Source organism: Papaver somniferum, chromosome 11 (genome assembly GCF_003573695.1).
Source record: "Papaver somniferum cultivar HN1 chromosome 11, ASM357369v1, whole genome shotgun sequence".
Lineage (NCBI taxonomy): Eukaryota > Viridiplantae > Streptophyta > Magnoliopsida > Ranunculales > Papaveraceae > Papaver > Papaver somniferum.
The window spans coordinates 86284331-86310496 of NC_039368.1; the positions used below are offsets into that span (position 1 = coordinate 86284331).

At 35.7% G+C, this 26166-nt stretch overlaps 2 protein-coding genes across 4 annotated transcripts; both read right to left on the minus strand.

The window, feature by feature from the left end:
* Positions 1 to 13801: 13801 nt before the first annotated feature.
* LOC113321779 (bidirectional sugar transporter SWEET16-like) lies at positions 13802 to 15731 on the minus strand. 3 transcript variants are annotated; one of them, XM_026569694.1, is made up of 4 exons: positions 15007 to 15731; positions 14565 to 14923; positions 14320 to 14481; positions 13802 to 14014 (listed from the first exon to the last, which is right to left on the minus strand). In XM_026569694.1, exons 2-4 carry the CDS (start codon positions 14784 to 14786, stop codon positions 13952 to 13954), a joined length of 447 nt encoding a protein of 148 aa, XP_026425479.1. In that variant the 5' UTR covers positions 14787 to 14923; positions 15007 to 15731; the 3' UTR covers positions 13802 to 13951. The 3 variants fall into 3 exon arrangements, with proteins under 3 accessions (XP_026425479.1, XP_026425480.1, XP_026425478.1); XM_026569695.1 differs by having other exon boundaries at positions 13804 to 14196; XM_026569693.1 differs by lacking the exon at positions 13802 to 14014 and having other exon boundaries at positions 14147 to 14481; positions 14565 to 15731.
* Positions 15732 to 15850: 119 nt separating this feature from the next.
* Positions 15851 to 22047, minus strand: LOC113321778. The gene is made up of 9 exons (XM_026569691.1): positions 21988 to 22047; positions 21831 to 21899; positions 20933 to 21021; positions 19163 to 19390; positions 18578 to 18663; positions 17222 to 17523; positions 17059 to 17130; positions 16810 to 16980; positions 15851 to 16323 (listed from the first exon to the last, which is right to left on the minus strand). Exons 3-9 carry the CDS (start codon positions 21012 to 21014, stop codon positions 16269 to 16271), a joined length of 996 nt encoding a protein of 331 aa, XP_026425476.1. The 5' UTR covers positions 21015 to 21021; positions 21831 to 21899; positions 21988 to 22047; the 3' UTR covers positions 15851 to 16268.
* Positions 22048 to 26166: the final 4119 nt, after the last annotated feature.

Consider the following 26166-nt stretch of genomic DNA (forward strand, 5'->3'; position numbering starts at 1 on the left):
TATTTAGTTACTCATAACTAAGGAGTTCATCATAATCAATAAAATAATTAAGAAGAAGAAAATAAAGCAAACCCTAGAAGTAGTTTCTCCAAAGCTCCGAGAAAGAATAATAATAAACGTGATTTCCCAATGGTTGTAGGAGTCTTCTTTTATATCCCTTTTCCTTCCAAAATTAGGCCCAATCTTCAAAGTCCATTAGATGAAAATCCGCGTGGTCCAAAAGTTATAAAAACCCGTGTAGAAACTTTGTCAATTCGGGCTCAGAAAGTCCCCGGTAATTTCCCAGAAAGTTGCCCGAAAAGTCCTTAGGTAACCGGCAAAGTCCGCCCGGTAACCGGTCAAATCGGCCGGTCAACACTCGACCAGTCAACTCAGTCAAGGTCAGAAGTCAGAACTGAGTCAGGTCACTAGTCGGACTCATCTCAGCCGAGTGGGCTGACTTTACCAGGCTATCTTGACAGGCCATCTTGACAGGCTATCCTGACAGGCCAGAACTGTCAGAGGTGCAGCCATGATGGTCGGCTATCTTGTCAGGCTAACTTGTCCAGCCATCTTGTCTGCTGCACAATGATTGTGCTTTTGTTCCAGCCATGTTGGCTGTTCATACCACCTGCCAAATTCATCTACAATTTCAGTTCCAATTCACCTAACCCCATATTTCCATGTCCTGCAACTGCTGCCTGCAGCTTTATAACAGCACCTGCCATTCATTACTAACTCAGTCATACCACCAAAACCCTGGCTTCTATTTTTCTGTTCATTGTGACACCAATTTCTGCAGCTTCAATTGGCTGTAACAACAGCTTCAATTCAGATGCACTATACAACAGCAATTCCATCTCATTCCCACCAACATATCTCTCTGTGTAATGTTTCCAGCTAGCTTGCACCTGCAATGTATACCTGAAACCTAAACATTCATTTATAACATTCAGGCTATCAATGCACAAACTGTAACCTCAATACTTCTCAGTTAATTTCAGTCACTCTGCAGTCTTGAAACATATGCCATATTCATACTCAATTTCAACTCATAACCAGTGCTCAATCTCAGTTCATCCATTCATTAGCAGCAACACCTGCTTTCAAACACACAACACAAACACAATTCAAGACTCCACCAACAACTGCAACTCAGTCCCCTATGTTGCTTCACCAAGTAACCAGTTCAACCACCAGTATCTATTCAAATCCAGCCTTCCCAGCAAGGCAATCTCAACTGGTGACCAACCCAGTCCATGTTTTGCTTCAGCTTGTACTCAAAAGCAATCTCACCAAGGGCTGAGCAGATTCACTCCCTGAACCCATTTTAACAATACCAGCTCCATCTCTGCCTGCAAAACAACTGCAATTTTACTCCCAATTCCTCCATCCTCTAACAGCAGAATCCAACTCCACCAGGTTACCACAAATCTTCAAAATCAACTTCAAACTCCATCCCTGGAAAATACAAACAAACCCTACTGTCAATTTCATATAAACTAAAAACCCATTTCTCTTACCCATGACCATCCACAGCAAAACCCTAATTTCCATGACCATCATCTTCTTAATATTCGCTGTACTCAGCAACATCAATTTATTCTGATCAATTCAGATCCAGGACAACCAACATTAAAACCATGTCCTAAACATACATCTAACCCAGCGTTTCTATCGAATCCACATCAAATCTTCCATCAATTCCCTCTTCTGAGATTCAATTCTTCGATCTGCTTCTTCTCTCTGATTTAACTCTCTGCTCATCTTCACCAGTACTGAAACAATAATCTTCACCTCTTCTCTTGTGTTCCTTCTCTCGATTTCTGCTTCAGTTTCTCCATCTCCGGCTCTGGTTCTGGAGTCACGTTTTCTCTGATTTCAGGTGAAAATGATGATGAGAAAGAAACATCTTCTCCAAATTTTAGGTCTTGTCTAAGAAGGGGATATAATATTGGTACTCACTGCATGCTAGGGGGCACCCCGGGGATAAGGACCAACACACTCATTAGATAAGGGCCATCCTAAACCATATATGACTTGTCAGTTTCGCAGAACTGACAAGCTAATTCCTTTTTCAACTGAATTGTCGGTCGCCGGAAACTGACAGTTCATATTTCCGCTTTTTCGCCGCGTAGCTCCAACTACCACTCGCCCGTGAATTGACGATTCTGCCCTTACGCTCCAATTTGGTGATTTCTTCTTCTTTTCCTCTGTATGACTCAAGAGTACCTAAATACTCGAAAACAAAAGATAAGATACATAATTTACAAGAAAAATAGCAAAGAAAGCATAAATACTAGATATAAAATTAGGTGTTTTAGACACCTATCATAGATCTTATAGGAATATACAAGGCACAATTGAAGCAAAATCGATTTGATTCATGAACATTATAAGTCATGGCTTGCAAAGATTGCATTCCTTGTTATATAAATGTTTGAGTTCATGAAACCAACGATTTTTGAGAAATAACCTTCCAAAGTATGCATACGGGCACGCATACTTTAGTAATCGTATTGAGTTTGTTTTGGTTTCCAAACTCAGCAGAAATTCATGGACGTGAACTTCTTCGCCAGTATGCGTACGGGTACGTATACTTAGGCAACCAGATTGAGTTGGTTTTGATTTCCAAACTCAACAGAAATTCACGGACGTGAATTCTCTGCCAGTACGCATACGGGTACACATACTTACCCAGTCTCCATCAACTATTAGCACACATACATGTATGCAGACTTTAGGTTCCCGGTTTCGGACTTATACACAAATGTGCGAACACACTATGTTTATCTCCAAGCATGGTTACACATTCTCAGATGTCATTTCAATCATTGAAACTTTCTTAGAGGATGCTATAATAGTTGTTATTCACAAACTACTTTTTCATCAAAGCGGTTTTAAAGATATCGAAATAATCATATCGAAACATTCCAAGTCTACATCAAATAATTGTATCACACAAACCATGTAAGATGTTACTCAAAAAATTTCTCATGATCAAGATGAACTTGATTGAAGCGAAAGATTACCAACACATATTTCGAGAAATAGATAAGCGAGATAAACTCAGCTCGAAGTTTCAAATGTGTATGAACGAAAACTATCTTAAAGCGACTTATGTATCAAAGATAAGAGATAGAATAGAAATAGACTTTCCAAGTGATATATAAGTTTCAATATACACATAATTTTTTGTTTATGAAGTTCCACAAGATCTCCTTAGTATTTCTTCGTCTTCAATGATGAACCGTGAAGTTTAAAGATCAACTACACTAAACCTCGTCCGAGACATCACTATAAGTTAGGGCTGCACAACGGGTAGGGTGGGTAGGATATGGCCTATACCTGCCACCCTACCCGTTTACTGGCGGGTAAGAAAAATTTTACCCGCCACCCTACCCGCCATTAAACGGGTAAGATCCTACCCAACCCATTCTCTGGCGGGTCGGGTAGGGTAGGGTGGCGGGTATAACCGTCTATATCACCTGCAATACAAAATTTCAAGCCTGCTCCTGCCATCTCAACAGAGCCTCAACCACAAGTATAAACATGTAAAGAAGACCAATGGACATGCGAAACACAGCAATGATGGTCCATGGTACTGCTAATAGACCAACGATGAATTTAGAAACAAAAGCATAACCATAAAAAATGTACAAACAAAAGTATTCTCAAGAAAAGAGTTGTATTCTTCATATAACAGTATCATCACCAAAAGCTCTTCATATTGACCTTCTTCTTCAATCATCATCTACGATGATGGAATAAGTACTAAGATCACCAAATAAATCTGCATACAAGTTATCTCTTGTTAGATTCAGTCATAATAGTGAACGATTTGATTCAAAGTTCAGTCATAATACCAACATCAAGTAAGAGATATCACAACATCCTACTATGGAATACAATATCACAACAAGTTCAGACTTTTGGTTCAGTCACAATATCAAGTAATATCACAATATCAAGTGTTGTTTTAAAGATATTTATAAGTATACACATGCATAAGTTTTCCAAATTTTAGTGAAATGTCACATTGCTGCTCTCGACAATTTCTGATATCATAAAATCTAAAATTTAGGTTGGATACACCCTAGAGTTTCCATGGAATGACGTCTGGATTGCCAAAACACTATACAGGTTTTTATATAAATATATTTACTACTAACATTTTTGTTTGTTTGTTTGCTTAGTGAACTAAGTACTCATTCAACATATATAATCACTAATCAGGTTGCCAGATGTGAGTAACAATACTAATCTGGAGCTGGCAAAATTAGACTTCAACACATGCCAAGAACAGCATCAGCTTGAGTGGCTCAACGTACAAAAGTAAGCAACTAAAGTTGTGACAAATTATCAACTGAGCACGGTAGCGTGTTTCCGTTTAACATGCAAGTTCCTTGACTAGAAATGGAAAGTTCTAAACAACATTCAAACTTCCACCAGTACTTCCCATAAAGAAGCACAAATGGATACAGACAGATAAAGAAAATGCCAACTAAGTCGTTTCGCAAACATAGTGAAGACAGATTAAGAAAAGCAAACAAAAGAGTAAGGAAACCCAAATGTAGGAAAGTTGTATACCTGATTCTAAGACGTCATCCTCCTTCTCTTCAGCTCCAAATGTAGATGGATCCATATCAATCGGTGTCCTTAACCAGTTTTGTAGGATAATCAATGCTTCCACAGTTCGGGGTTTTAAAGAACTTCGGAAATGACCAAGTATTCGCTTTCCAGTACTGAAAGAAGATTCACTTGCAACTGAAGAGACGGGAATAGCAAGTATATCTCTTGATATAAGTGATAGAATATCAAATCTTGCAGCATTGATTTTCCACCAAGTGAGTATATCAAACTTCGAACCATTTTTGTTTCTGTTTTGTTGGTGAGTAAATCTGTTCCGATAAGTATCTGTCCACCTCTGATTTGTCAACATCCTCCGTTATAGATAACTGTGTTTTACGTTCTTCTCTATAGGCCTTATGTCTTCTCTTTCTATGTGACGTAGAACTACAACTCTCTTGACTAGGACTACCACCAGTATCACCTACAGACTCCGACGAGGCTAACACACTTCCTACACCTATATATTCTGCCTTATAAGCTGTGAATAATTCATTAAAATCCATTTTCACTTCATCTAACCAATTGTTTACCAATCTTTGTTTCGTCCAAGGAATATCATGCACAATCAGGTCTTCTAGTATTACTTGCAGTCCACGTTCTTTTTCTCTTGGGTCAAGAAGCACAACAATAAACAATAAAGGATTCATGTTCTTATGCTCACCCCAATACTTGTTGTATTTAAGTAACATCTTCTCACCCATATGGCTTAAGTGAGGATCATGATGAGCATTTTGGCATTCTTTTAACTCTCCACGTACATCACAAATTTCCCCCAAAAATGTATGCGAAGTGACATACGTAGAACCAGAAAACTCAACAGTGGCTTCAAAAAATACCTGTAGAAACAGTTTTAATTGTTATTGAAACTTCATATACAGATCATATTAACTCGTAAGCAAAGACCAAAACATCTAGACAACCACATATTATTGCAAGACCAAGAAAAGCAGTTCATCTGAGTGAAAGAATTACCAAGAACATCAACAGCAATGAGTACATATAACAGCCTTCTTTACACTATAGAACAAAAGCATCGCCCAACAAAACTCATGAAGAAGAAACCTATGCGTGTTACTTAGCTGTAGAATACATGAGCACGAAACAAAAACGAATTTGAGATCACTCTGCCTGTAATGACATCTAGTTATTATAAACCCCTTCCATTTGTAACTAACCAAAATAGAGAAAATAGTCCAACCAATACTGTGAACTATAACCTTGTTTCTGTTTTTTAAATGTTTCTGAAGCCAAACTAATTTTATCATGCCAAACTCCATGCATCAATTTTTTGTAAAGGTTTGTGTCATTTGATATCCAAGAACTAAAACATAAACCTAACAAACATAACATCGTCCAATGTTTGTTCTTACAGTCTATATCAGCAGGGTAAAATTGTAAATAAATTTTTGCTCAGATATTCTTATGGATCATTGAGACCTGACATCTGGCAAATACTTACTCCTCATTGCAACAAATCCGTAGAATTAATGGCAAATAGACATCACAGATATGAAACGAAATAATTGAATTCCAGCAAAGAAATTTTAAGGCATTCTTAGAACGAATAAAATTGGGGTGTCGGGTCGAATTGTGCGAATCAAAAAATCCAGAAAAAGATGTAATTTGGTTAGTACTACTCCCCGAAAGACGACGCCGACTCGGAACGATTCATATAGAGGAGATGATAGAAATGCTCCATAATCTTCATCACATCAGTTGTTAGAGGTTTCGAGAGGAGCTCAAAATCTAAACCATATGATTGATTCATGGTCAAATGGGAGCATTATGAATGGGCAGCATTCAGATGATATTGCAAGAGATCTTTTGAGAGGTGCTTTAGATCTTCAAGACTCTCTTATCATGCTTTGCGAGATGCAAGAAGCTACGAAATATAAACTACTGATAAACTAACCAAAGAACGAAATATAAACTACTGATAAAATCTTTAAAATACCTGTAGAAACTGAACTAGGACTCGAGCATTAGCCCAGTCATACTTTTCAGGAGCATGCACGCGAGGCTTTTTCTTCTTGGCTTTTCTTCGACCAGATAAGGGAACTTCATCAGCATCAGAATCAGAAGAACTGGATTCATCAAGAAAATCAGTACTGTCAATATCATCAACATTAACACCCATTACTGATTCATCGGGAATAACGAAGATAAGCCTCTCACGAAATGATTTATCAGATCGTCCTAGCCTTATAAAGACTTTTTCGTATTTTTCTGCTGCATCCAATATCAAGTAAATGGAGTTCCATCTTGTTTTCAATTCTAACACTAATCCCTTTTTGTATTCCATTCTTTCAAGAAATAAGGCATCTAAGAATTTCTTCATTCTAGCAGGAGAGGCCGTGACGTATTTAACCACCGACCTGATTCTGCTCACTGAAGTATGATATTTCTTCAACCCATCCTTAACAACTAAAGCTAATACGTGGGCAGCACACCTTACATGTAAATGTTTACCTCCTACAATTGACGATCCCCAACTTACAACTTTCTCTTGGACATATTCAATTGCTTTTTTATTTGCAGATGCATTATCGAGCGTGATGGTGAACACTCTCTCAAGACCCCACTCTATCAAACATTTCTCCAATGCTCTTCCAATATGCTCACCTCCATGACTAGTAATTTGACAGAAACATATTATTCTTTTGTGTAACTTCCAGTGGTCATCGATGAAGTGGGAAGTAACCACCATGTAGTTGTAGTTCTGAATGGATGTCCATGTATCGGTTGTGAGACAAACTCTAACCTTGTTCGACTTGAAATAGTTCACCAAATTGGCTTTTTCACTCAAAAACAGTCCACAGATATCACGATAGACGGTCATCCGCGATGGAAGTTTGAACCTCGGCTCAAGATATCTACAAAATGCTATAAATCCTTCTCCTTCAACCATTCGGAAAGACTGTTCATCTGTGATGATGAACTCTATCAAGGCTCTCCTACATCCATCTTGACAGAACGTAACCCCAACTGTTTGCTGCTGATCTCCCAGATTGCTAGGCTGACCGAGAGAGTCCAACGGCGCAGCTTCTAGTGACTCCATATACTTCCGACACTTGGTCAAATGCCAGTTCAAATTTGATGTGCCATATTTCTTACCACCATCCCTATATTTACCACCTTCACAGTAGTTACATTTCCCCCATTTAATACCAGCTTCATCAACACTCTTTTGGAAATGCTCCCACACCGAAGATGTTCTGTTCCGCTTCATACTTTCCCTGACCTCAGGTTGAGAAGATGGTGGAGGTGGAGGTGGCGGAGATATAACAACACTGACCCTTTGTTGCACAGATTGATATGAATCTTGAGAGGGAATAGGAGGTCTCGTTGACATCAATTCTGTAATCTCAACCATGCTTCCTCACTAGTCACTTCTGCAACCAGTAAAAAATACTGCAGCTAGAGAAAAGGTTCTCAATAGAAATAGAGGTTATAAGGCAAAGAACAAGTGATATGAATAGAAATCAAACAATTAAGAAAGCAAACATTTAAGCAGAGAGTAACAATTGATATGAATAGAAAGCAAGATACACCATTTATGATTGAAACCCTATGATTTTTCAATCAATTTAACACACAAAAAAAAATGAAACAAAATTCATGTTATCAATTTGACTCTTATCTCTCCCTGGATGAGAATAAGAACTCTTAAGGGGTATAAGTGTCTAATCATGCTCATTATATGTGGGATGTATAGGTTTTGTAACAAGGTATAAGCTCTGCTCCCTGAAACAATCTGTAATAGAACAAACCTACTTTTTGTTCTCTAAATTCATTTATTGAGCTATGTTAAGAATTGTTTTATAAGACAAAAGGTTCCATAAGCTACACTTAAGTCAGTTGATTTACTTGAACAACAGTTGACCATATATCATACATGTTAAACAACGGACAACTAGAAGCAAAGACACGAAAATTCATCTAAAATTATCAAAGATACAGATCAAGAAATGTGTCTATAAGGGAGGGAACCAAACCTGATAACGGTACTTAATAGTTCAAAGCCCAAGCAGATTGCAAGTGAGGGAAAATGGTCACCAGCATCGTTTCTCTTAAGAAATATTTGTATGCATAATCAAATAGATGAAGCAAAGAGTTAATACACAATAAATCAGGGCAGCCACATAGCAATCTAATTCAAAACACTTACATTATGGAAAACCAAGTATAAACAAATAGATGAAGCAAAGAGGGTTTTATATAACAAAGCAAACAAACCCAAGCAAAAGAATACAAAGAAATCCTAATTCCCACATTCTATTTCAGTAGTATAGGGTTTTTCATAAAAATTTCAAAATCAGTTACTGATATAAAATAGAAAATCTAGGTTTGTACTAATCAACGAAAGTAGTAATAGAGAATATCAGTGTGTACTAATCCAATCAAGAGTTGTAGTAATGATAGCAGCAACTTAAAAGTGGACGGATAATAAACCCCAATAGTTTCAGGACCTTATTCTCTTGCAACCCAAAGGTACAATGAGCAAAAGACAATGAAAGCACAGTGAGTCCCATTATAACCTAGAAACTCTACAAGGTTAACCATGGTAAAACTAGTATGATAAGAATCACCAATTGAGTGAAAAAAGACAAACCCACTCCAAGTACTACTAGACCAGTTGCCACAACAAGCACAGAAACTTGAAAGGGTTTTATTCTTCTAAAAAAAGACGAAATCACCACATTTTATACACAACACCGAACTGACATAATATGTGGAATAGAAACGAACACTACAAGATCCTAGTTACTGAATCATAGCATACAATGAATCTATTAACAGAAAGAAGAAAGATGATTTACATTCCAAAAGAAAACGAAGCAACCAGCATGTGAAAACTAATATCATAAGAACCTTATGACATATTACCTTCACATCATACCATGAATGACCTTTAACAGTTTTACTCATCAACCACTATTTCAAAGGATCCATAAGTAATTACTAGAAAGAGTAAGATACAATATGATCAGTAGACATCCTATATCATCAGTAGTAGTCTAATTAGTTAAAAATTAACCCCTCAATCCCAGAATCGTAAGCTTACTCATAATTGGGGATTACGTGATAGCTGTTTTTGATAACATTAGAAGATCACTAACTAAATTAAAATCAACTTTTAGTAAATCCCAAAATCAATTTAGAAAAACCTAGAAATTACTTCAAATAACTTCGCAATTAACTTCGAATCAGAAAGAAACCAACCTTTGATGAATTTGGAATTGTACTTCAACTCGAGGTCGTATCCTGCCACATGCATGAAACAGTAAAAACCCTAATATTTTTTCAATCAATTTAACGGAAAAAAATAAAATGAAACAGGATCAACTTTGCATTTGGATCTTACCTTGAACCAACCGATTAAAGGGTTTTAAACGAGACCCTGAAAGATGAACATGAGATCGAGTAAGGTAGAGGAGAAATGGTTGAAGGAGAATACTGCAACCAAATTTTTTGATAACGAAAAGTTTATTTCACAAAAGAAACGCAGTAAGACATTTTGTTTGTTGAAGAAAATCCATTTACTTTGTAATTTACCCCTATTATGTTTTAAAATAACAAAAAAATAGGCAGGAGGAGAAAACAATACAAGGGTTACTTTGTCTTTTCAGTATTAGACGGGTAGGCGGGTAGGGTAGGATAATTTCGAGCTTTATCTGTCACCCTACCCATCTAACGGCGGTTAAGAAAATCTTTACCAGTTACCCAAATAGTGGGTAGGATAGGATACGGTTAAAACACGGGCGGGTAGGGTAGGGTTGGCGGATATGGGTAGGGTATGTGCACCCCTACTATAAGTAGATTAGAAATCAGGACTTATAATTTTGATCACTAACATTGGCAAACAAGCTTGAGATAGCAACGCTTGCGAGTTCGACCGAGCAATGCTCTAATAAAGGAGATCCCCTTGGCCCCCTGATATTTTATCTTGTACTACATCCTCTTGTGCTCAGAGCTTCCTCCCGTTACATCTTGGATTTAAATGCGTGGTACTTGGACGACGACACTTTAGCTGGTGGCGCTATGGAGGTTGCTAAAAATATTTTTTAATTTTTCGTGTGCTTAATAGTATCATTCTGATGTGTTTCGTCTACTCAAACCCACTGGCGCATCAACTAAAATGTTGGATTGATCTTTAGACGGTGAATGTGAAACGTTCAAGAAACTTATTGCAGATTCGGGGTTGTCTGCTGCCGCCGAGAACTCAATGTTGGAACATGACCGGGTGGTTATATCGGCGTTTGTGGAGAGACTTCATTCTGACATCGACACCTTCCATATGCCGTTTGGGGAGATGACGATTACCCCAGATAATGTTGTGCAGATTCTTAGACTCGCTGAGCATGATACATCTGTCAGGGCTCAGTACACAAAGCAGTTAATTTGGTAAAAAGTTTATGAGCTAACTAATAATTGTTTTGGTTGGGATGCAGCAACATCAAAAATTGAGTTCGAAAGATGCATGACTTATAGAACTAGACAATTCAACATGAGTGATCTGATGGAAATGTTCATGGACACCAATAAAAAAGAAGAGGAATGAACTTTAACTGATGACCAAGTGAACCACGCGGCCACCGCATATATCCTATATGTATTTGGATGTGTCATTTTCCAAAATACCAGTGGCAATCGGGTCGACGCCAACCTTTTACAACTTCTGCATCCTCTCAATAAAGTAAAACAGTACTCTTGGGGCACGACATGCCATGCATGGTTGATGGAAAAGTTGAGAAAGGCGTCGAGACTTGGAACTAACCAAATTGGCGGGAACGTATATTTTTATCAACTCTACATACTTAGTTATGTTTTTATTTTTCTCTAATTGAAGAATCAATATCCTAATACTTACAAAAATGACTATATAGACATGGATCTATGACCACTTCCCTATCTTGGAATTGGCCATTGAAAGGTGACCCTAGAGGAAAAAAGTACATCTTCGATGATAACCGTTCTAAGAAAAGGAGAAGAAGTTAATTCGTTTGAGGGAGATTTTGGAATCACTTATAGCCCGAGACATATGCTTTGATCCATTCAAGGAAGACCGATCTAGTGGACATATAACGGTTCGGTCCGATTTGGCCCTTTATTTTGGACCGTTGTGACACCCCATGGGATATGTGATGTACAATGCCTCAAGGGTGATTCGACAAAACGGTTATTTACAAGGTCAACCAAAGGATGCAATGCATGGAAATTTCACATTGGATTTGGAACATTGCAAGTCTAATAAAGATTCTATCACGGTGGTTTACTCGGGTAAACCACCCGTTAAATTACATTGGGATAGAAAGATGAATTTCTTGATCAAGTGTGGGAGACCAGTCAACCAATGTTTAGAAACTTCTCCAAACTATATGGATTGGTACAATAAATTTTCTCATCTTCGTGTAATCTGTGATCTTAAAGAAAAGCCTGCAACCCCTTATAAGTCTATCTTCAAAGAAAAACCACTGGGTTATGATAGATTTGTGAGTATTGTTGTTGTTTTTTTTCGTTTATTAATACGGCTCAATATCTTAGTAATAACCGTTTGATGTTATGTTATGTATAGAAACACCGGACCAGGTTGAAGCAATTGTCCAAATGGTGCATTGGATGCATAAATTCCGGAGAGCCTGTGCCAATTGAGAAGCTAAAAGATCACAAGGAGTTAATTGATAACGTTGACAATGAAGAATATGTAGCTCAGTTTGGGGAAAAAGGCAAAAAAACAGCATCAAAAGTGATTCAGTGAATAAAAGATCTCAAACCTTATCGAGCACTCAAGGTGAAGTCCAAGATGAAGAAACTAATGATGATGGTGTTCCAAGTCGTGCAGTTCGTAAAGGTCGCAAAGTTAAAGCAAAGAAGAACTAATAAACTCTCGATGTTTTGTTAACTTTATGGATTTCAAAGTTTATGTCGGATTATGTCCTTTTACATTATATTTATGGTTTGTGGATGGTTAGTTTTATGGATTATGAATGGTTTTATTGTTATCTTTATGCATTTAACGATGACTCGCAAGCGAATCACATGCACAAATATGAAACTGTTGAATTCGGAAGCGCAATCGCAAGATAAGTTTATATACGTATCTCCCGATTCTGGGGATTTTGCAAATTTCATCAGAATCGAAAGATATTTATATTATGTATCTACCGATTCTGGGGATTTTGCCAAAATAAATTCAGAATCGGAAGATTTCTAAATTATTTCTCTATCGATTATTATATGGTAAATTCAAAACTCAATAAACGAAGGATTATGAGCAAAATTTCGTTTTGGGGCAACTAATAATCGGAACTTCAATTAAATCCCTTAACTACCGATAACGATAATCGGTAGGCATGGTAACCTAATTGTCTACTAATTAACTTGGGGATTAAATTCAGTAGGCTTGGTGCACTTCATAAGCTACCGATTATATTACTAAAATTCGAAAGGGAAAATTAGGCGTATGCCCAAAAAAATAATATTTTCATTGTCAGGCCCACAATTAATTTTATGTATCGTGACACCCATAATTATTTCGGTAACATCCATAATTATATGAAATTATTAAAAATGTCATGACGAATTATGCATCCACATGACGGGTTATGCATCAGGGGTATAATTGGAAACGCAACTTGGATATAACATATCTAAGAATTTGCGCCTTGAAATTTTACAAATTTTATATCGTTCGAAATATTTTTAAGAGAGCTACGCAACGAATACAAACAAGAATATCAAATTTTTGTTTTTCACGAAAAAAATGGAGGTGATCATCATTTTGGGAAAAAGTTTCGAACACTTGATACATAACCATTATGCAGCCAACAAAGATGCATAAGACGTTCTGCAGACGCATAACGAATTATGCAACCATTTTCTCGACCGCATAACAAAGCTATGCATCTATAACAAGTTGTGTAACCATTATTTTGGTTGATTTTAGTGCGCACAAAAAAAAAAAACTATTGCATAATGCAGTATGCATCCATATTTAGGGATGCATATCAGGTTATGCATCTATTTTCTCGATGCATAAAAGATTTTGCAACAATTTTCTCGATGCACAATGCATTATGCAGTCATATTTTCGGATGCATAACATGTTATGCATCCATTTTCACGACTGCATAAAATGTTATGTAGATATTATTGTAGGTGCGTAACAAGTTATGCAACCTTATTTTTTATTGGTTTCAATATTAAGAAAAAAGTAGCCGCATTGCGACCATTTTCGGGACTGCATATCAAGTTATGCAACAACTTTTGTAGATACATAACATGTTGTGAAACCATTTTCAAAACTGAATCATACTGTCTCAGGTCAAAGTTGTTAAGGCTAGTCAAGTATGATTGGACTACGACTGAACTCTATACTCCAGGAGACCGCATCAAGAAAAGCCTGTTGACGAAAAGAAAAGATTTGAGTAATCATCATTTTCCTTCAAATGACACATGGTAATATCATAATTGACATGTGGTGTTGGTGGTTAGACGGCGAAGTTAGAGCTGAGATGTTGCAAATCCATGAAACTTCGAACACCACAGTCACTATTAACTCACTGTATCCTACAACTCCGAAATCTGAAACAAAATTCGAAAAGTGAAAGTGAAGAAAGAAATCCCTACAAGCCTCGCCAAGGTATGGTATGGCTCAGGCCCGAATGCAACATGTGGACTGGGATATGGAAATATATATTTACTTACCATGGATACTAGTGGAGAAGCATACATTACTAAAGTCAATCCTGCACAAAGGAATCCAATAACCGTAATTCGGACGCTTACATGGGTAGCAAGAAATGTAATTAGCACTACCGTCGTGTAGAACCCCAAGTTTAAAATCCCTGCTAACTTCAAATGTTTAACCTGCAAAACATCGCATTTATGAATTTCGGACTCCGGTGGACAGTAGATATTCAGAAGAACCTAGGTTAGGGGTATATACTTACTTTAGAGTTTTTAGGTGCATAGATGATGAAAAGAATAACATATATGGCTTGAAGAATAGCACCAGCAACATTAATAGTGATAGTAAGCATGCCATCATGTTTAAGTAAACCATAATATGTCCATAATGATGTACTTAATAATGTGCAAATGTACGACATCCCGTTGAAATTCTCTGTCGATTTCTTCTTCACTATACTTTTAAACGATGTTGGTTCAGGCATTTACCCGAACATGTTGTATGATATACTCATCATGCTGTAGCTTCAACCTTTGATAGCTTCCAAACTCACCCAGATTCATTCTCTTGAATTAGCATTACAGTTCCATTTCGGTATACTTCTGAAATGTGTCCTAACCCCTTTGGAAAACAAACACCACAATCATTAATTCAACAACACAAAACCCATTCAATGCGTATATATAATCAGTCACATGACTCACATCAACAACTTGTTTCCAGTTGAAGTTCAGTTCAAGAACAAGCTAAATCTCCTCCAAATCGAACCAACAGAACCCACTAAAATCACTGCAACAGATCCCCTTGGTAAACACCTTTTAAAATCACTGCTAGGTTGGCGACAAATTGATCCCAGCAAGAAGAAGTATCGACACCAGAACCTCAGTCTAACCCCCACTAAAGCTTTTGTATCTGTAACTCTTCCATTTACTCAACTAACAGCAACTACCAACCAATTTCAATGGAATGTCAGGCCGCAACAATTCACTCTGTTCTTCCTTCTTCTTCTTGGCTTCAGGGAGAGGTCTGGATCCGTGGTGAATACCCATCAAATCGGAGAGAGGTTTTGTAATGAAAATCAAAACGAAAGAGATACAAATAACTGAATAAGAGGAGACTGTTAAAAAATGAAAAACAAAATTCTAAAAATTCTGGATCTGGGAAAATTTTGACCTAAGAAATGGGTGCGTCCCTGTACTTTTTTGTCGGTGGGTTTCATAGTGTCCAAAATCTGAAAAATGGGGGTGGCCAGATTTTTTCAAAATCCAATTTTGGGACAACTTCATAATCGAGAGAAAAGTAAACTACCAGTCCACCGATTATAGGTTATTTCAAAATAACAATATTTTCAAGTTACATATGTACAAGCAGCCAACCGATTATGTTCTTACCCTACCGATTATATATTTAACTAACGATTGTTGAGGTATATTTGTTATTTCAAAAAATCGGAGATAAGGGATAGCTTCATTTTAGATTTAGGTGACCCTGTTTTGTCTTATTAATCTCCCCTAATTCTTTAAGGGTCGCCCCTAATGACGCCAGGAAGAAAAATAACAACTCCAAAAACAATGCTCCAAAAAAAGGTTACAGCTTACAGCTACAGACATCTCATCCTTTTTATGAATAGTGTATAATATTCTAACTCAACAAAGGTTACAGCTTACAGCTTTAGTTTTGGATTCCAATCAGAAGAATTTAACTCAACAAAGTTAATCAAATTTGACCTTATTTCAGGTTTTTGACCCTAAAATACTAGTGTCCTCCATTTTCCCCTAGAACTGAAAAATACCCTAAAACACAATGCTATATAGTATGAGACTATGAGTTCTATTTAAAGAAGACAAAAGAAGAAAGAGCAAAATACAACTGAGTATTTGACTGTAGCCTCTTCCTTTTTAACGAATACACCCTAAAGTTCTAGAAGGCACTCGTGTATGTTTTCTGTATTTAGGATGGATTAGAGCTAGCTGCGTTTGGTCGAACGCTCAAACAAGCGCGGCCCAAGGCGCCACGCTTTCCTGAAAATTAGAATAAGCAGACAAAGTCATAAGCTGATATTTGCAATATTCAAGACATGTCACAGGTACATGATTGAGGAAATGCATGTCATATTAATTCAACTAACTAATGGATTTAACCAGCACAGATAGGTGGGCAAAAGCCCACTCACTGAACCTAACTATTTGGTTATTTAAACTTCCTCCAGAACCTATTTCTAACATTTTTAACACCCAGAACTGCCAGAACATAATAAATCAGATCTGACATATATAAGAAAGATCAGTCTCTTCAAGATACAATCCGATTGACAAGGAGATTACTCTCACATCATATACCAGACAGGAGAAAACAATCAACGACAGGAATCAAGATATGCATAACTAATTCCTACAATATGCACACTAGTTATGTCCAATTTTTGGCAAGTGGAGAGCATATACCATGTACAATGTCATCATAAATATTTTGCGAAAGATGAAATACAAAGTACAGATTAGCGTTACCTTTTATACCCAGTTGCAGGCGGTGTAGGAAAAGGAGTTTTCACGTCAAATGGTAACACATAGGAATCATCAGATTCATAGGACAGCGGTGCAAGTCTCCTTAAATTTGGCTCAACAACGAAACCATGTGGACGATTCCATTCTTTTATTTTCCGAAATATAATTAAAATCCTAAAAACCAAAACATGCAAACAATGAAATATAGGCAGCTAAAATGATTATTTAGGTAGCTAAAATTATAAATTTTACATTTCACTTTGAACAGCTGGAACACAGTGCTTAGCAACATCAGCAGCATTCCTTTTCAAAACCAAAACAGACCTGAAACAGAAGTAGCCAAAATAATCCATTAAATATAAATAAGAAAAACAATAAAAACATATACGATGGGAGGAATTTTGATAAAACTTACCCCACCGGAAGAGGAACTGCAATCGGGCCGCTTAAGTCTGAACCCTGTTTAATTATATTTGACCCAAAACCTATGTCGCACTCACTAAGAAGGGAAACTATAGAGATTGGACGAGCAAAATCATCATTGTCAATATGAGGTAACATAATGTCTCCTACATGAAATATTTGAATGACGCAGCTGTCGGGTACACAAGATGGTGGAACAACATGCAATTCCACTAGTTTTCTTATCATATCCTGTAGAATTGAAGGTATTGGGTTGGCAGGTATATCACGACGGATTCGAGGGGGGTTTTCTTCCTGTCAATTGAAAGCTAAAAATTAGGTATAACAATATTTATCAAGGGTTCAAACATAATATAAATATTAAAATGTAAAGAACAGGGGAGCATATCAACAAGCACAAGCTTAACTAAATCCCATAGCAAAAGAAAATTAGAAAGTTACCAGCACATTTACGCAAGTTTAGATTTTAGCTTTAAAAGATCGAAGAGTTATATAATGCCATATATAAATAATATAAAATGTAAGGAATGATGAAAATGCATTCATGTAACTACAACAACAAGAGTGGAATGGTCAGTTCCTCATTCCAACAGAACCATCTTAACTGAATCACAAGGTTTTAAACATCAAAACAACCACTCAAACCCCATATGCATACATATTTGACGACCCAAGAAACTTGGAATGTAGATCGTAGTAACTAAAATAAATTCATGTCTAACTAAGTTTAAGACGGACCATTAGCCAGCACCAGTTTTTAAATATGTCAAACACATCACTACCATGGTGCTAGCTAATGTTTAAAGACAAAGGAAAATTAATCAAAAATCCTAGCCCAGTCCAGAAGTAAAACAACACAATCACAAATGAAATAAAGGTTTTAGCTTGATCGGAAAAAAACGCATATAACGAACTCTTAGCAAGCAACTTACCTAACCACCATGATAGAAGAAGCTTGAACAGAATAAATATACGGCTTCGAATTTATAATAGTTAAGATGCTATACAATTAGAGTACAAATGCATTTTAAATAAGCATTTTATAAAGGAATGAGTACACAGCACTTCCCGACGTCATTACTACACACGTATACTTAAAACCTCGAATACAAAAGCAGAAGTTCATACAAAACAGTATGTTCAAACCCAAGTTCAATATGCAGTCTACTACATACATTCTTGGTATTTTGCTATCTTTATGTTACTTTCGGCACCGACATTCTAGGCACAAAAAAAAGACTATTATGCCATGATGACATGAATCTAATTTGCATGGACCATGGCCATTAATATTCAACAATAAAGATGACCAGCTAGTAACATTTCAGCCATGAGATATAAAGTTTACCGGCGCATTGTCATAACAGCAACCAAATTGTATGGATACCCGTCCCTTTCCCTTCCCATGGTTGCAAGGATCAGCAACTGGGCGCTCTGCAAAATGACACACACACAACTATTAGATCGTTCCTGATCGTATGAAACGGTGGACCCATATGACTTCAATACATTATCATTCAGTGGCCTAAACAATTGATCAAGTAAATTTCGTTGAAATCCCAAATGAGGAAATACTTTGCACTGATTTTCACTTCAAAGTAAAGAATTGCAGTAAAATCGATTCAAAATTTTGAGCTCAACAGGAAAAATAAAATCACATGTAGCTTATGTTTTTTTGACTGAGCAGCAATTGGGCACTCTACAAAAAGATACATACACAAGTATTAGATTGTTCCTGAACGTACGAAAGGGTGGACCCATATGACTTCAATACAATATCATTCGGTGGCCTAAAGAATTGGATCAAGTAAATTTCGTGGAAACCCCAAATGAGGAAATAGTTTGCACAGACTTTTTCAAAGTAAAGAATTGCAGTAAAATTGATTCAAAATTTTGTGCTCAACAGGAAAACACAAATTCACATGTAGCTTACGTTTTATTGCCTGTTCCTGTTTCTCAAGTTGATGCACAAAATTAACTATCTTGTTCTGCTCTGAAGGGCTGAAAACATTCGTATGCAGTTCAAGTCCGTCGACTACATTAACTATCTCTTTCCCGATTTTCTCCTTGCAAACAAAATTTTTTTTCCTCCGGACATTCATGAACTCATTATACACTCTGTTCTCTTGATCACACTCTTGCTGCTGATTATTTGTACATTCTTCATCTCGTAACAACCAAAAGCAAAAAAATAAAAAATATTCAGCATAGGCCCTTAAATTAAGTTTATGCCAAAACAGGAAAACACTCTAAATTCAGTAATCATAAAAACCAAATGTTCAGTATCAGTAATACCCTGAAATTCACATAACAACACAAACTTAGAATAACATAATTGAAAATTAAAATAAAGAGTAATTAATGACCCATTCTATCTTGTTAACACATTTTACGGCCATGTGTTATTCTGCCTTTATGAGTACTGCAGTCCCTAAAGTCTAAACCTTAGTGTTATTTCAGATAGTAGTACCACTTATCCACATCATGGATAATTTCTTGGCGGCAATGAAAATATGAAACCATTGATACAGGACTCGCAAATTAAAAAAATACAATGAGGTACTTAATCAGTTCCCTTTCTTTAATAATTTCAAGGAAATAGTGAAACATTTATACGATCAAGAATGATACTAAAAGTGTTGTACACCACAAATGAAACTCTACAGAAGCATATACGTTTACCGCTTTAGTCCTAACATGATATCAACAAATTATAAAAGCTACACCCACAAGAGCATCATGGTTCACTTGTACCACCAATAAGATAATCCATCATCACACATTTTAGCACAGCTCTAGTCTAATTTCGAGACTAACAATTAACGGCACAAGCTTATGTGAACTACTGAACTATCATATACATATTCTCAAGATCTAAGTACGGAACTTGACAATTCTACAATTACCCTTAAAAATGCACCATAAATTTAGTGACAGTGATAACCGCATCACTTTCACTGTTTGCCAGTTTCAAACATGAGAAAATATAATAAACAAATCAACCCGCCTAAACTGATAATAGTTTCTTTTGAACATGCTTATCATCGGGCATAAATTGAATAAATTCATACAAACCCACAAAGGATGTCCCAGAGCATTTCTCAGTGCATATTAATAATCACCAAATGTATCAAAATGTGTTCTAAAGCTTACAAACCAAAGCAAGGCCATGCGACTAGTAATACTCATAACAGTAGATTAACACAAATGGAGACACATCATTAATCAGCACAGCAAGCACAAATTCCATAAATAGTCAACTCTATTGTCCTACCATAACGGTTAGTGTGGCTAACTATGCAAGAGTAAGACCTGAATGTCTCTATCTTTGTATACCCAAGTGTGTACAGTAGCTAAACACTAACACATAATGAAATTAGCACCTTATCACCAGGGTCTGTTAACCCACGTTGAAAATTGGCAGATCATTGATGCAATAATCCAATCACATTCATTATTCCAAAAGATATTATTAATATATATCAACAGTATAAATTTCATATCAAATGAGTTGATTGGAAACGAGTTCTCCGCAGCATCGGCATAGTCTCATTAGACTTGATTTAAGGCTGAGTTCAAATGAAAACAAGAGTTCAACTTATCAAACCATGGACGATCAAGCAGCATTTACAAATTCCAACCACCAAACATATAAATAAAGTAAAGAATTATTTAAGCAATAAAGTAAAAGAAAACAACATACCAATAATGCTTTCTTGACTAATGCCAGCTTCATTGTTAGTTGACTTTGATGCATGAGTTGTTGACCAAGAACTGCTGGACATAGCTTACCTAAACAAGAAAACAGTTGCATTAAATCATATATAACATGGACATATACCGCAAAGTCCTATATGATACTAGCATTACATAGTTTGGCTGATTAACAGTCCATGGATGCCTTCATATAACAACCCAAATCCTAACATTACAACTGATTAGCAAAATTAACATTGATTTCAACTAAAAACAACAAAATACTAAACAACCAATTACGTTGACTGCTTATCAGTTTCATTCTCATACTGCTATATCATACCCAAGTTCATAATCACCAAAGACGTGATGGTACCAATGACAACTATATATCTTCAGAAATTTATTTACAACAAGGTCAAAGCTCCTTACAACATACAAATCACTATCAAAGAGAAAACAACAAACACTTGCACTAAATCATACAAAAATGCTGGAATAATTAGATATAAAAAATAAAATAACATCACATTTTCACACTCTAATTACAAATCAACTCGTGCCGACTAAAAGTGATGGAGATTATATACCTTTACGACTTGGAGAAATCAACTGAACCCGAAATCATAAAATTAAAAAAAAAAACTAAAAAAATAAATAAAATAAAACCATACATCAAACAGGGAAAAAATCATAAAACTAAAAACACTAAATCTCACCGAACACTGAAAACAGATGCCATGCCATTTCAGTATCCAACATGTTAAAACACACATCACGCATTTGTATCTCCAATTTACAGAAAAATCATAAAACCCCCAAAATTTTAATTTCATCTATTTACAAATTAACACCGAACATCGTGTGATTCATGGAAAATAAAGGACTAGGTTCCATTAACTTACTTGTTCGACGATCAATTCCACACTAATCGTCTTTGTCTTCAATTTTTACCGCCTGCAACTATTTCAAAACTATTTTCTCTTGTTTTTAAATCCCTCCAACAGTGAAGATAGAAGTATTAATCACTCAAAATCTCAATCGATGCTTTAGTAAACTTACTTGATCTTCTCTCTTTCCTTCTTCTCGTCTCCCCTTCTCAACTGTGCCTAAAACGAAACGACCTCTATAACCTCTGATCGATTTTAGTGAACTTGGTAAGGGTAAATCAGGCCTTTTCGATTTGGAATGATAATTAGCCGTCGATTGAAGATGCTCGATGTACGGTTAGATCAGGTGGTGTTAGGCTTTAAGGGAAACCTGGATGGTGGGCCGTGGGCGCATTTTAGAAAGTTTTAAAATAGTGAAACTACGGTCACATCCATTTTTCAGATTTTTTGCACTGTGAAATCCACAGATAAAAAACTTTAGACGCGCACCATTTCCTCGGTGAAAATTTCTCCCACACCCAAAATTTCTAAAATTGTTTCTTCGCTTATTTGTTCCTCGTTTTTCTTTCATTACTTCTTTTATTCTTCGTCCTTTCTTTTTTAATCTAGTAGGTTTTTGTTCAGATCAATCGTTAAACCGATTTCGATCAAAAATCATTCTGCAAGGAGATTGACAAGTGAAATCAGAGGTGGATATCGAGAAGATGATGATCGAGTAAATCGGTGATATTGATTGAAGTCGTGGACAATAGAAGAGATCTGTTTCTGAAGATTGAGATTAGAAATCAGGGTTTCATAAGACCTGAGTTTGTAATTGAAATCAGCGTTTCATAAGATTTGCATATTTATGGAACTGATGTAGGTTAAAAAGATGATTCAGAGTATGAGATGGTTTGGATTTAGTTTGTTATCGACTAAATTCAGGGGTTTTGTACTCGGATTCAAATTAAGTTTTGTATGAAACTCAGACTACAAGAAGGTGAAAATGTTGTTGGTTGTAGAGAAATGGGAAAGGTGTTTATGATGTTTGGTTTGTATGGGAGATATTGAAACAGGAAATAAGATGATGATGATGTTATGCATATGTTGTTTGGTTTGTATAACCTGTCATGCAGTCGAGAAAACGTTTGTATAACATGTAATGCAGCTATGAAAATGGATGCATAACCTGTTATGCATCTGCAAAAGTTAAAGTATAACTAGTTATGCAGTCCGGAAAATGGTTGCATAACACATTATGCATCAGCTTATTTGTTAGTATTGAAACTAGCAATAAAAAAGACTGCATAACTTGTCATGCACCTACAATAATATCTGCATAGTATGTTATGCAGTCGCGAAAATGGATGCATAACCTATTATGCATCCTAAAATATGGCTGCATAATGCGTTATGCATCTATTTTTTATGTAGTTACGCAGTAATACAATTGCTACATAACTTGTTATAGATGTATAACTTTGTTGTGTAGAGGCATAATTTGTTATGCAGTCGAGAAAATGGTTGCATACTTCGTTATGCGTCTGCATGATGTGTTATCCCAGAAAAAAATAGTATGCATAACCCGTCATGCAGATGCATAAACCGTCATGTAGACATTTTTAATAATTTGGATAATTATGCGTGTCACTGTAGATATTTTTCATAATTATGGGTGTCACGGTAGACAAAATTAATTAGGGCTGAACATGGTTTCAGTTTTCCGCTGGAACCGGACCAAACCAGACCAATTAGGAAGAAACCAAACCGAACTATTTACTAATGGATTGGTTACGATGTAGAAAGTAGAAAACCGATAGTGTTGGTTTTGGTTTGGTTTGACCTCTAAAACCGAACCAAAAACCATTGGAAAACCGATTAATTTTTAAACTTGGTTTTTGCCGTTGATTTACAAGTATTAGATTGTACCCATTGATTTAGAGGATAAATAGAAACCCTAAATCTAATATTTCATTATGATACTCTCCCTCTTTCTCTTTCTCCTTCTCTCAGTCGCCTCCCTTCTCCACCCCCAACTACAACTGCTGCTTCTACAACTTTTTTCTTCCCGTCTTTCTTCTTTTTTAATTTTCAATAACTAAATTGAAATATATTATATATCTTCTTTTTATCTCTAGATTTAGAGTAAGCTTTAACTATTCTTGATATTTTTTTTTTTTTTCTGTAAATTTGTATAAACCAATATTATCGGCAACTACGATTTTTTTATCTGTAAATTTGTGTATTTTTTTTTTGGTTTGACATAATTATTGGTTAACCAAAAACCACTGGGACAAACCGAAACCAACTGGAACCATTTGGAAACCGAACCAATGGTTAATGGATTGGTTTGGTTTAGATTTTTAGAAACCAATAATATTGGTTTCGATTTTGGTTTGGCTAGAAACTGAACCAAAACCGACCATGAACAACCCTAAAATTAATTGTGGGCCTGACAATGAGAATATTTTTTTTTTGGTCTCCCCCTAAATTTCCCTTTAAAATAACCGTGATTTATAAGGGCTGATACCAGCATTACTAAGAACGGATACCATCTCAAGATCTTAAGCGATCCTGGCCGTTGGATCGACTAAATTGTATCCATCCTTAGTAATGCTAGTATCGGCCCTTATAAATCATGAAAATAACGGGCGTATGATTGCAGTCGAGATTTGAAACAAAGGTTTGAAAAACGGGTCACAGACTCACAATTACTGGGCGTGACCGTTATAACGCGTTTTGACGGGTGTGAGCATGTTTCTGGCAAAAATGACATTATTTAGAAAGAAAAATAATACGTTCTTTATATGTTATTCTAAATAACGGGCGTTATAACGGTTAAATAGAAAATAAAAAAGAATTTTAGTTTACAATTCCTATCTAACAATTACAACGTGCGTGAAAACAATTATAACTGATCTAATAACGTTTATATAACGTTTTCTATACATTATTATTTTATTTTTAAAATATAATAATCTTTTTTTTCTTTTTTTTTCAAAAGGTCAATACAACATGTAATGTCATACAAAAAAAAAGTAATTGTAATTTTTAGTATTTAATTTAAATTATAAAGAATTGTAAGAAAATATTTTTATGTTTCTTTTTCTTACAAAATGGTTATAACTGAGGTGAAAACGGGGAAAATAGTCTAAAGAAATTGCGTTAAAATATTATTTAGAAGGAAAAAACGTAAATTCAATTTTAGAACAGTGAAAACTACTATAACCCCCTACTATGTGGGTTCAACATATAGAAACAGCACAAAATGAATCTTTCGCTATCAACTCCATTGTTTCACATTTTGATATTTCGAGGCACGAAACTTTTAATTTTAGGGCTTATATTTGAAATTCTTTCTGATGATGACGTCATAAAAAAATCTAAAAATTTTAATGCCAAGATTACCTTTTAATGTATATTCTGTATTTTATAGAAACAGAAACATGAAAAATCATTTTGATCTGTGTTTGTCTTTCTTTGTAGAGCTCTGGCGATTTATTTTTTAGGTTTTTCTTCACTTGTAGTCTCTTTTGAAATCAATTACTTTCTTGAGTTTCTTCTAAAATCAACCGATCTAATCAATCGATGTAGCCGGAATCAATTGGTTCAATTTTTATACAGATCTGAGAAGAAGAAGAAAATATAGGTATGTTCATATTTATTGTTTGTTTGTGTTTTCGATTTGGTTTTTAGTTCAATCGATTAATGAAGATTAAATTTCAGAAGAAAAAAATTCTCGATGTTGATGGCCTAATAGGTTCAGTTTCATCTCGATTCTCTTTTGTGATTCATAATCAGCATATATCTACTTTAATCTCATCTTAATTATGCTTTTGAGGGGAAACAATAAAAAAATTTACCCAATTTTTTCTAGGGTTCTTGAGTGAAATTCGATCTGACTCTCAATTTGTTGCTCTGATCGAAAATATAAGAGCATATTTGAGATCTGCATGTGTTAATCTTTATTACCCATATAATTGTATGTTATCAACTTATGATCTGATCTTTTAGTGTGAATTTATTGATATGTGTTTTTGTTGTTTCTTAGCATAGTAATTACTGCAGAAGAACAACCTCTCATACTCGAATCAAGGTATTTGTGTTGTGTTACTTTTTAAAATTGAACTGAAAATGACTTATGTCTTTAAAGTTTAGAATGGATGATGAGAAATAATTTGTTATTTTTCAGAGAAAACTCACAATTGATTTGTTATTCAGGGTTTCCGGAAAGATATATGTGTAGTTTGATGCGTTGTAGAGTCTAAATTTATGAGCATTGGACATTTATGGTGCATGATTCTTGCAAGTCCTAATTCTAAAATCGTTTGCATATGAAATTACCAATCATAGGTCAGGTAATGTTTTGGTA

Excerpts from the sequence above, each read along its gene's own strand:
- LOC113321779 (XM_026569693.1), bottom strand. The coding sequence starts at position 14,786 with ATGCCTGAACCAACATCGTTTAAAAGTATAGTGAAGAAGAAATCGACA. Across the intron at positions 14,482-14,564 it reads ATGCACCTAAAAACTCTAAA|GTTAAACATTTGAAGTTAGC; the intron begins GTAAGTATATAC and ends GATGTTTTGCAG.
- LOC113321778 (XM_026569691.1), bottom strand. The coding sequence starts at position 21,014 with ATGTCCAGCAGTTCTTGGTCAACAACTCATGCATCAAAGTCAACTAAC. Across the intron at positions 18,664-19,162 it reads ACAGGAACAGGCAATAAAAC|AGCGCCCAGTTGCTGATCCT; the intron begins GTAAGCTACATG and ends GTCATTTTGCAG. Across the intron at positions 17,131-17,221 it reads GCAGTTCCTCTTCCGGTGGG|GTCTGTTTTGGTTTTGAAAA; the intron begins GTAAGTTTTATC and ends CTTCTGTTTCAG.